Below are 11,612 nucleotides of genomic sequence, written 5' to 3'. Positions count from 1 at the left end.
GGCATAAAATTCTTCAGATCCCAATATCCAATGATATTAACATCTGGCAGAAGCCTTACTGTGTTGTTTGGGTTTTGTGTTTGCTTTTCTTTTATGAATCAACTCTTCATCTATCATCATGAAAAAATGGCACTCTGATCACTAGATGTAACCTACCTCTCCTGCTAAATGCCTAAGAGTGAAGCAATTCATAATGCTTTGACCAGCAAGACAGTATTTTCCATGATATGGCCAACTAAATTCTTTTTTTTGTGCTAAACAGACAGAAAAGTCTGGACTGTTTTTCACGCTATTACTACCCAGGCAAAGTTTGCTTTTCCACTGTTACAGAATTAGGTCACTCCTTCAATTAATCTTCTATTTCCCCTGTAGTACCTTTGCCATTTTAGCACATATGGTCTGACCTTTTTCCCCTATTGTCTCCCATACAACTGAAAACCGGAATGAGCCCCCTACCTGACAGCTCCAACCTTTTGGAACCATTTTTCTCTCACACGTATTTATCTATAAGATGCCACTTAAAAAGCATATAATATTACAATAATTAATAACAAACTATGGCAAATAATAACACCAAACATTATGAGCAAAACCATGCTTGGCATTCCTTTCTTCCAAACTACTCCCAAACACAGATTTGTCTAGACAAGTTTAATTCCATGCTCTTGCTATAAATAACATCGAGGGCATCTATAGTCTCTGCACTGTTTTTACTTTAGAACCTTCTACCAAAAAAATGTAGCCATTATTTTAGCTACTAAAGGATCCAAACAGTCTCAACCAGACTAGACTATAGTAATGTCAAGGTCCTGGGGAGATTTAAATCCCAGTAGCCCATTTTTACATAAAAGACACTAGTATCATAAATAAGGGTGTGTACAGAAGTAGCTTTTTTTGCCATTTAAAGTGCTTTATAGCTGTGCTGTGACTTAACAGATGTGCACAGCTTTACAGCACTTAAAAATGGATACAGTGCTTTAAATTAACCCTTGTTAAATGAGGTATTAAATTTGAAGCATTGTATTTTATGGCACTTTCACAATTTACGGCATTTAAATAACTTCTGTAGGTTGGTCAAATTTCTGACCAGTGGAGAAGGCCCAGGAGGCTACAAAGCACCCCTTGCCACCTAACCTGGAAAGTACAGTGAAGCTCAGAGGTCAGCTGCCTCATCCCCGCAACACTACACCTCTGTCATATTTAAGAGTGCTTTAACTTTATAATGCTATGAAAAGTGTTCTAAATTGCAGTGCTGTAAAAGTGCATGGAGCGCTTCTGTACATACCCATAAGGCAGCTAACAGGATACAACTCAGCAATTGCTGTACTTCGTAAGTTTTGTGCCTTTTTTGTAAGAGTAAAAAAGAAGTCTTGAGTTATTGCTAGATGAAGCAGATCATGTTGAGCATGTGCATCTGTTTCTGCCTCAGCATCGTTTTAGGACTTCCAGACACCTTTACTTTTCTCAAAGGCATATCACAAACCTAAGGTTAACGGATAGATGGATGCAAAGTAAAAGAGCAGGTTGTGAGCTTTATGATGCTAAGTCTAGAAATGGCTGCTATTGAATCCTGGTAGACATGAGCCGGAAATGTATGTTTTTTTTTCAAACTGATGGGTTATGACTGAGGCTGTTATACTGCTGCTTCTAAGATCCCTTTCCCATGTGTCAACATGAGTGATCTCTGAGCATGCGCAGAAAATAGGGGCTTAGTGGAATTGGCATTAACTCATCATAGAAGGCCACGCACTTCCATGTATGGGAATGGGAGAGATGTGACCTTTTAGTGCATACTAGTGAGGGGATGTTGTTGAAGAACAAAGTTCATGCTCTGTAGGATCAGAGTGGAAAACTTGTAGCTCATAAATCAGATGGGAGCTTCCCTAAAACCAAGCCACTGAAATTTCATTGAGGCTCTGCAGGCAAAATGACACACATATTTTCATCTGCAAGCAGCGTCATCACAGGTCGATACTGTGACTTCCTTTTCTTTTACATCAGAGCAATCAAAGCCCTTTACCTCCCCTCTTCACTTGGTGCGAGTTAATAATAGAACATGTCGTGCAGGTTTGGAAGAGATTTTGCTTAGATATTACTCTTTGATAGTCTAGTACAGTAAAAGCCAAACTTTTTGGCAGGTGAGAAACAAATTAGCCCCTCACCCTCTCCAAGTGCCACTCCAATCCCCTTCCTCCGCCCGATCTGCTGCTCGGCTTCCTTCCCTCTAATCCCTACCTGATTTGCTGCTCTGCTTTTTGCCTTACATGCTGCTGCCTGTCCCTTACCCAGTCTCCTGTGTCACACACACAGGTTGCCTGTGCCACTTGTGGCACCCTGCCGCATGTCGGCCACCTCTGGCATAGTACATGGGGTAGGAAGCAGAGTCTACTGTATTTGCTGCATCAGTGGCTCTTTAGAGATTTGTTTTGCAGGTTCATTTCATGTGTAAGAGAGTCCAGGTGTAAACGGCCACTCCAGCGTACGGGAATTTGTAAGGGGGCTTAGAGCCATTACCTTGCAGTCCCTACACAGGAACAGAAAAGCAATGAATCCAAGCCAGACTCTACTTAAACATTTAAGCAGCTCATTGGGGCTTACTCGACTGGGCTGCTGATTATTAGGGACAGCCGTTTCACCCATGCAGCTTACTCAGGGTCTCTGTGCTCAGCCTTAGGGGCCACGTCTGCCTTGGAGGGCTTCTCTCTTTGCCAAACCGAAGGAGACAGCCGACAGCGGGCGGCTGTCGCTACCCGGTGGGTTTCACAGGCCCTGCCTGAGTCTGATCTCTGACAAGGGACCCGCAACCCGCACTGGAAAAGGGGGGGGCAGAGGTGGCTCGTTCTGCTGGTCGTTTGGCTCGCGGCCCGCGCTTCTCCAGTACCCGTGTACCGACAGCTCCGGCACACGCGGCCCTGCAAGCCCTAGCAATGGGGCTGGGAAAAGCCACAAAGCCGAGGGCTCCCGGCGGCTCCAGGCCTAGCGCTAACCAGCCCGGCCACCCCAAGGCCCGACAGGGCTACGGGGCCGGCGCCGAGACGCGGGGGGCGGCGCGCTGGGTCCCGCCCTCCGGGGCCCGCGGCTCGTCTGGGCTGAGGAAGCGCCGTCAGGCCCCGCCTCGCCTGTGCCGCCATTGTCCGGGGCCCGCACCGCCTGGGCCCCGGCCTCGGCCTCGGCCTCGGCCTCGCGGGGCCTGAGAGCCGGCGGCCGCCGGGAAGGCCGAGCCCGGAGCGGCGGGCGGGCCCCTGGAGGGAGCAGGTCGGGGCGGTGCTTCGGTGCCGTGCGGAAAGGACAGGGCCCGACGGCGCCCCCAGTCATGACTGCCCTCACCCAGGCAGCCCAGACAGGCGTTTTTCTTATCTTTTCTCTGTCTTTTTTTTAAAGTCAGTATGAAAAGCCCCGGCTTTAGTGAAGCTGGCCTGAAAGAAAACGAGCCCCGGCGGCGGGTAGAGGACAGCGTGGTGTCTCCCGCGGTAGAAACCTGGTTGCGTGGGGGACGGCGCAATCGCCTCCTCTTGACAAGGCGGCCTCTGGGCCCAACGGCATCGGGAAAACCCTAGAGGATGGGACACTTCCGTCTCCTCCATCTTTACAGTCGTGGAGATCCTGAAGTCTTCTTCCACCTGGTCCACTGTGGAGGACTTGGAGTTGGACCGTGGTTTGTCTAGTACCTCCCCTCTGACCTGTTTGCCATGGGTGACCCTGCCAGGAGCCTGCGACTCCAGGCAATGTAGCTCTGAGGATTGGGGGGACATGCAAGCCTCTCTACCGCTACAAGGTCTTGGTCCACAGAGGGGGTGGAAAAAGCCTTGTGTTAGTTTCTTTTATGACAGAAACTTCTCTTCTGTAGAAGCACAACAGGCAAAAAGCTCTGGGCCACCGTCAGGGCCCTCCCTGAAAGGCCCTGTGTGCAGGGACACTTAGAAGTGCCTTGTGTGGCCCCCCGCCCCCCTGGGCACAGAGGACATGCCCAAGTGGTTGTGGGTTAAGGCCAGGCTGGAAGGAAAGGAGGTGTGCAGAGGATTTGCACTGTAGCAATATTGCATTTTGCAAGATCTCAGAGAGACCAGTGCAGAGGGGAACAACTGAGGGACGAACCAGCCCCCGTGGGTGTCATTCGGAGCGGTGCACACTGTCTCCATCTGTTATTTCAGCAGAGCGGTGAATCTGGCTCTTTAGAGCAGGGGTGGGCAAAATGCAGCCCGCAGGCCAGATGCGGCCTGCCAGGCCATTCCATCCAGCCCTCAGGGCCCCTAAAAAATTTAGAAAATTAATATTTATCTGCCCCTGGCTGCCTGTCATGTAGCCCTTGATGGCTTGCCAAAACTCAGTAAGCAGCCCTCCGCCTGAAATAATTGCCCACCCCTGCTTTAGAGCGTATCCTGCAATCTCCATCTCCCAGGGAAACTAATCCCTTTGCGAGTTGTAGAAACAACTCTGGTTTTACAGAATTCTTATGCAAATCTCTACCCATAGGTCCAGCCAAACAGAAAAAGAGTTTAAAAAGAGACATATTTTGCAGGTCAAATGAAGTTTGCTGAATAGCTTGGCTTGTTAACAGAAATAGAACTGCATTTAGCCATCCTGAAGGGAGATGGTGACTGCTGCTCAGTCTATAGCACCCTCTTGTGTGATAAGAGGGCTGTATGTGATTATTATGCACAGCTTCTTGGCTTTGACTTGGAGTAGGTATTTATATTTAATTTATAACTGCCTGTCGTCTTGTGTTTGTTTATTCTAGATGCATCAGTTGGTGATATCTGCTAGTGTGCTTTGGTCGTACACTGGAGACCCTTCTGTCTTTTCAGCGCCTTTACATCACTTCCATCAATGGCTGCTCTAGGGCCCTTGTCAGGTAACATAGAAGTTTCTCTGACTTCAGCATTTTCTCAAATTAGAAAGGCAGGCAGTTATTTTTTGCGTTATCCATCAGGTTTTCCTGTTGGGAGGGTGTTGGTTCAGAGAAGCAAAGATCAAGCTGTGTTCAGGGGGAGGTTCAGACGGGCTTGGTGTCAGGCTAACCTGGGCCTTCATTTTCCATCACTGCAACCTTTTCAGCTGTTAGGTTGCCTCCTAATCCCATTTCGGCACTATTTTAGGGTAGCGACAAGGATTTCATTTGTAAAAACTGGCTGCTGGTGTTTTCAGCTTAAAATGTTGTGAGAATGGGTCTAGTGAATGTAAAGGTGGAAACATCTAAGCCCTGTATACGCCAACACTGGCTGTTTTTAACAACAGTGGAGCTACACTGGCTCTAGTGCAACAATGAGAGAAGTTAGCAAAATTTTCTATGTTGAAAGAGCTTCTTGGAAGATCTGGAAACCAGTCCAGTTTAATTTGTGTGGCACGCTCTCAGTAGGTTCCAGACTCTGGCTTACATCTGTTTTAAATAAGAGGTGATTTCTTCACTATTAGTTATGGAACCATTATCAGCCAGTTGTCTAAAATAGTGAGATATAAACATACTTATGAGTTATGAACTCGTTAACTCTTGTATAGGAGGAAATTAGGGTGAAGCAGCTACTTTCTAGGGCAGAGGGTGGGTCTTGTGAGTAAGCACTGGACTCTGCAGGAAAGCTGTATTCAGTTCTTGGGCATGGGGACTGTGACAAACTCCAGAGGGTGTTTGTGTGATCTTCATTTGGAGGACTAAGAAAGTAGAGCCAGTCAAGTCCAGTTGGCTTTACTGATACTATCCTCCTAGATTAAACGGTGGAAGAACAGGGCCTGTCTGTGAGATGGAGTCAGGACCTACTTCACCTACCAACAGTAATTTTTTAGTTTGTTGCAGATTCTTACAGCAGTTAAAGGGATGTGACCAAGTTGATGATTAAGTTTTATAGACAGAGCTGCTGTCGCTAGTAATTACCTGTCTGAAATTTTCAAACTCCTTTGTACCTTTCCACGCTGCTTCCTGGTGGTAATGTCGTTTTAGGCACATCAAGCTGCATGTTGTTAAATTCTTACTGTTAAATTTTTGCATCTTGTCTAATCTGCTTATGTTTGTTTGTAGCATCCTGGATCCCTTCGTCCCAGGCTCCTAATTGGGCTGGACTTGTGAGAGAGGCTGGCTATATGAAAGATCACGGTAACCAGTTTGCAAGCTGAAATTGTGCTAACTGAGAAGCTGTGTTCTGCAATTATCTCGTGAACCTGTCAGCTCTCCGGCTGGTGCTTTCATGCTGCTGCTCACTATATCACAAAAAATGCAGTCTTAAAACAGCTTCATTTGATGCCCTCAAGTGGTGACACTGTGTACTGGTATATATAAATTAAGAGTGCACAGATGAAATGGTAGCAGTCAGAAAAGTTCATTAAATACTTGGCAGCCCAAGTGACAAAAACGCCAGAGTCTAAAATTCCTTGCTCTCCCATGGGCTCGCTGTGTGGCCTTGGCAATAGAGTATTATTCATTATTTCTATTACCACGTGGCCTAGGATCCTTGAGTATCTTGGTTTTCTCATCTACAAAATGCAAGTTGTGCCTCCTTGCCTTGGCAGATGTTGTGAGTGTAAATGTATTAATATGAGTAAGCTGCTCGGATACTGAAATGACAGGGAACCATAAAAAGAGACAGAACCAGCAGGGGGTGGGGGAATGGACTGAATAGAGACCACCGCCATTACTATCTGAGACAGTTGTGTTATTCATGACCTTGTCATGCTGGATGAATAAGCAAAAGCAGCCTTGGAAAGAATACTGAGGAGTGAGCTAGAAAGTGAAACTATCAATTTGATTTCTTTTGCAAAATCCTAAAACAGATTTAGCTCTAGGGTCATCACAGAAATGGACACAAGCACAACAAAGCATGTATTGAGTTTTATGGGAGAGTTAATCCAGCCTGCTCTCAGTAATTTAAAGGGACAGTGGATACTTGCAATCAAATAAATGAAAGACTAGAAGTACTTTCAGGTGCTGTGCTTGTCTCTCAGCCCTATTATACAGGATTGTGGTTTACCATCATTTTCTTCTTCCACAAGCTTCTGTTTTTCAGTGCTGCACTAGTGTGAGGCTGAACTCAGCATGGTGCTGTCAGACGCAGTTAATAAACTGACAAAGTAAATAAAACAGCAACAGATTGGAAAAAAATAACATGGAGCTTATTGTAACAGTTGGAGGTAGGCTGTTTTTAGAGACATGTAGACTGTTTTAGATGTGCCAGTGGCCCCCTACATGATCTACTTTTAGCACTGAGCCACATTTTCTTTGGCCAATCCAGAGAGGAGAATTGATTTTGTTTTATTCATAGGTTCGTCTACCCCTGAAGTACTGATTATCCAGTGACATCCATAATTAAGGAAAATACATTAGCAGGAACATTCTTTTCTCAGATGAACCTGGATGGAAATGCTGTTAGTCTGCTATGGGGCTTCCCTGTTTAACAAATGGCAATATGCTCCAACTTAAGGAGGAAACTTATGCATCATTTTCAAATGCAGGTTTCAGTTTAGTATGGGGTTAGGCCCTCATTATTTTCAGTACAGATGCACTGAGCTTTCTCTTCTGTGCGAAGCATGTCTGCAAAACTCTGTATTGAAATAACCTTACAAGGATTGGGTGCATAACCAAATCCAGTCAGTAAACTTTGTAATGGAAATGGTGCTAAGTCATATATTTGCAGGTAACTCAGAGTGACAACTGGATTTCAAAAATTCAGGTTGTTTATGCCTATTTCCTAGCTGCATAAATATTTAAGTAAGTGACAAACTTTGGTTTCCCATGGGAGCCCCTTGGGTTACAGCTGACAAGTGAAGCTTTTATTAAGCAAAACACAGCAAACTAATTTCCTATATTGTTTATAACCAGGTAGTTAATTATTGGCATATCTGTTTTTAGATATTTTTGCAGTTCACTTTGTCAGTCACTTCCTGTCTTTGGTAATGCACACTAAATTCTGTTGTGCTCAGCATCCAGTTCAATATTAAATTGGCGCACATGCTGTGTGCTACAGATTTATAAAGTAAGCAACACAATGACCTAGCTATATGGCACTAGTATAGATCACCACTACCATCTTGTCTCAGCAGCTTACAATTGCGTAATGTATTTGCCCTCACAACACCCTTGTGTGGGAGCAAAGTCTTGTGGCCCCTGAGGACAGCTTGCCAGTTGAATCTGGTAGCACCTTAGATGAATGCACAAATGAAAGGATAAAAACATGGATTAGCACCTCATTAGGATGTAAAGCTGTTAGCATGTGGAAATCAGTTTGTATATCCACTATCTCTACTTTGGGAGTGCTGCTTACTTGCTAAGTTATTCAGTCACCTTTGTGCCTCTTTTCTGTTTTGCTTTACTTCTTTCAGATGTTTTTTCTATATGTGAAAAAAATTGATAGTAAAAAACTCCCAACAGGTAAAGGCATAAGAGTATCCAGTGGGTGGAAGCTGAAACTGGAAATAAGGCACATTTTATGAAGTGAGGATAATTAACCATTGGAACAGCTTACCCAAAGGTGTGGGGGAGTTATCACTTGAGGTTCTTAGTCCAAATCGAAGTTGGTGTAACCTGTCATTGTGCTGCTGACTGCAGTAGAACTATGATGGTTTATACCAGTTGAGGATCTAGCTCTTGATGCCTTACCAAATTCTGGCTTTTGGTCAATCAGAAATGTCACCCTTTGAAGTTTATCTTAGTAGCAAAACATAGGGATTTTGGTCAGACTAGAGGCTATAGAGAGAGAAAGAGACAAACAGACAGACCACTGTAATCCTCTAGTCTGACTAAAATCCCTATGTTTTGCTACTAAGGTAAACTTTAAAGGGTGAGATAGATAGATAGATAGATGTATATAGATATATGTAGCTATTAGGAGAGACTTTAAAGGGTGATACTTTATTTTGATGCTAAGCCCCTCTTGATAGGGTGCTTACAAACCTAACCTGACATCCTCTAAGAGAAGACAGCAGCCATCAGTGTCTTAACTAGATGTCATCTCCCACTTTAATTGTTTCTCTTAACTTGTTTTACAAGGTCTTTGTTTTATTCTTTTGAATGTGCGTGTTGTAGATTTTGGCCTTCCCTGGAGCATCCCAGGGTATGGAAAGCTGTAACAACAATTTTTTAAGAAACAAACATGGTGAATAAATCTGTGATAATACATCGCAGCCAGTTATTTTGTTGTAATTCAAATTGTTTTGATATATTTGAATGAGGGTGGCTGTAGCTTGAACAGCTTCAGGACTGACTGTTGGTATATAACATGTACATTTTACGCTACAGATAATTACAATCCATACACTAAGTCCAAACAAACGCATTGCATCTGAAATATAGTAATTGGGCAATTGTGAGGCATTTAAGAAAGGGTTTGTGAGTTGCAGTGCAGCTGTTACGTAAGGGTGTAAGTGAGGCTGACTAAGGTAAAAAGATACCTCTGATGCACAGGTCGAAGGTGTGCATTTATGCTAAAAAATGGAATGAAAATCACAGGGATTTTGTAAAAATATCTTTAATGTGTAAAATACATGCTGGAGTATTTCAAAAGGTCTTGTTTAGAGTGGTATGAGTCAAGTAGATGATTCACATACGCATGAGACATTTGATCGTCTTGTTTCATGGCATTAATGCAACTGTAAAAACATTTGATGTTCATTTTTAGGGGGAGGGTTGGGTTATGAGTGAATTTTGGCTTTAACTGTTGCGTAGTGATTAAGCCTTTTGCTGCTCTTATCATCTTTCTTAGCTCAATCTCAAACAAACAAGAATAAAATTTGCTGACTTAAAAAAAATTTTGGCTAAAGATACTGGAATTCCTTAGGCCTAAAGTGAGGACTGGACAAGCTTTAACAATACTGATTTGCATCAAATCTCAGCTGACAGGATCCACCCTTTGAAAAGGGAAGGTAGGTCTCTGTCTGCTGCCAACAGTGCAACCAAATGTTAGGATGCCTCTTGTAATCTGTATAGCTTTCCACTAAGATCAGGGCTGACCTTCCCTGTCCTTTCTCCCATCCTTCTGACAAGGTGTTAATGGCATTCGCAGATTCATTGGAATCTGACAGGCCGCAGCATAAGCACTTCTGCTATGGCCTCGAACTTGTGACCTTTGAGCTGTCAACCATGCAACTTCAGCCCCACACTACCCCAGCCTCCTCATCAGGGCTGATACTGTAACTAATTCCTTATTGACCAACTTGTTTCTACTGTTAGCTTGCAGAGGATTCAAAATCTATATCCTAAAAATGACACAGCTTCGTTGCTTATAGTCTGTATCCCTGGAGTATTTCCTCCATTTCTGTGAAAGTTCATAAGCTTATAATAATGCTGTAAAAGTGTTAAGATAAAAAACTCACCAACCTTTCAGAGCTTAAAAGCACACTGAATGAAGAAGAAATGATACGAGTCTGAGGGCTCAGTCCTTCAAGTCTTTAGTTCATACAACTCACTGTTTTCCCACAGGAATGTGTCCCACGAACATGCAGTAGGTGAGCCTTTCATCATTTACTGAGGCATAAAGAGTGTGTGCTTGAGAGGGGGGAAGTGATTGTAAAGTAAGGCTGTTGTCAATTTGCATTAAGCACAGATGTGACATAATTTGAGTAGCAACTGTTGAGCATAGATCACGAAAGTGCAATAAATGTGGGTGCTGCAATGCCATTATGGATCCTCATGAAGCCAGGCCTTTCTAAAGCAAAGCAGGGGTGGACATAGTGCTGAAAGTGACTGTTGAATGTATAGAAATGCTGTGCAATATCCAGGTTAAAAAACGACAGTTTGCAGTTGTCATAGTCCAGCAGGATACCAATCCTTTTTGGAGGAACTGTAATCCTAATGTCTGGTGTTGTCCCACTATGCAGAAATTCATATTTGTGCCTGCAAGTGGAAACAGGAAGGGGAAGAACAAGTCTTGACACTCAGCATGTTTGAGAAGGAAGCTGTGTTCCTCTGAGTATATGCAGGCCACGCCCATCCTCCCATAGCAAATGGACCACCTCACCAGTCTAAGACTGGATGTGCAGCCTTATTCTTCCCACAGTCTGGGTCTGTTTTGGAACAGATTATAACAGGATGTTTTGGCTGCAGTTGTATTCACCATCATTTACAAAGGACCAACGTCTCCCCATCTGGAAAAAGTCAGAGGAAGAAATTGGCCTCTTGTGTTTCTCTCATCTATGCAGAATACACAGAGGTTTGACCTCAAAGCACTGAGGGCTGGAAGTCCAACAGCCACCTTCACAATTCCTGAGTCCACTTCCTACTCCATATACGAGCTGTGCTGGACTCTCTGCCTTCCCCTTCAAATGCATAGGGAGATTCAAAGGGAGTTACAACTTGACAGAGAGCAGCATTTTCTCCTCAGATCTGCAATTGGATGATTGGAGGCTCTGGGAGGAGAAAGGCAAGAAGAATACCTACTCTGCTTTTCTGCTTGTCCTGGGCAAGCCCTTTTCCCCAGTTACTCACAGAGTCCAAGCACTGTGGTTACTTTAGAGAAGGTCCATGAAGCTGAACCAGGGGTAACTAGTGCTTTCTGAGTCTGGGGTGGGGCACAATTGCAGATCAGAAACTGCAGACTGGAAGCAGCTGGCCCAGCAAACTGTGGACCACCAGCCAGAGCACAGGTAAAACTACCCCCATCCCCTGGTGGGGGGGTGGGCCCACGCTTCAACCA

At 44.4% G+C, this 11,612-nt stretch overlaps 1 protein-coding gene, 1 long non-coding RNA gene and 1 other non-coding gene across 4 annotated transcripts in view; 2 read left to right on the top strand and 1 right to left on the bottom strand.

The window, feature by feature from the left end:
• The first annotated feature begins 3,091 nt into the window (after window positions 1-3,091).
• On the top strand, window positions 3,092-9,100 carry LOC149852175 (uncharacterized). The gene is made up of 3 exons (XR_016439285.1): window positions 3,092-3,655; window positions 4,739-4,852; window positions 6,011-9,100. It is a non-coding gene; the product is annotated as an uncharacterized LOC149852175 (long non-coding RNA).
• Window positions 5,639-5,769, top strand: LOC149852176 (small Cajal body-specific RNA 15). The gene has a single exon (XR_016439489.1).
• Window positions 7,134-11,612, bottom strand: part of FSD2 (fibronectin type III and SPRY domain containing 2) — a 35,162-nt gene continuing 30,683 nt past the window's right edge. For both annotated transcript variants that reach the window (XM_090028627.1, XM_090028626.1), the window contains exon 13: window positions 7,134-10,813. In XM_090028627.1, the coding sequence (XP_089884753.1) occupies window positions 10,561-10,813 (253 nt within the window). In that variant the 3' untranslated portion in view covers window positions 7,134-10,560. The remainder of the gene's footprint in view (window positions 10,814-11,612) is intronic.

This window comes from Crocodylus siamensis, chromosome 15 (genome assembly GCF_052110815.1).
Source record: "Crocodylus siamensis isolate JL-2025a chromosome 15, ASM5211081v1, whole genome shotgun sequence".
Classification (NCBI taxonomy): domain Eukaryota; kingdom Metazoa; phylum Chordata; order Crocodylia; family Crocodylidae; genus Crocodylus; species Crocodylus siamensis.
Note: the sequence above shows the minus strand (reverse complement) of the source record. Positions and strands in the feature narration are given on the sequence as shown.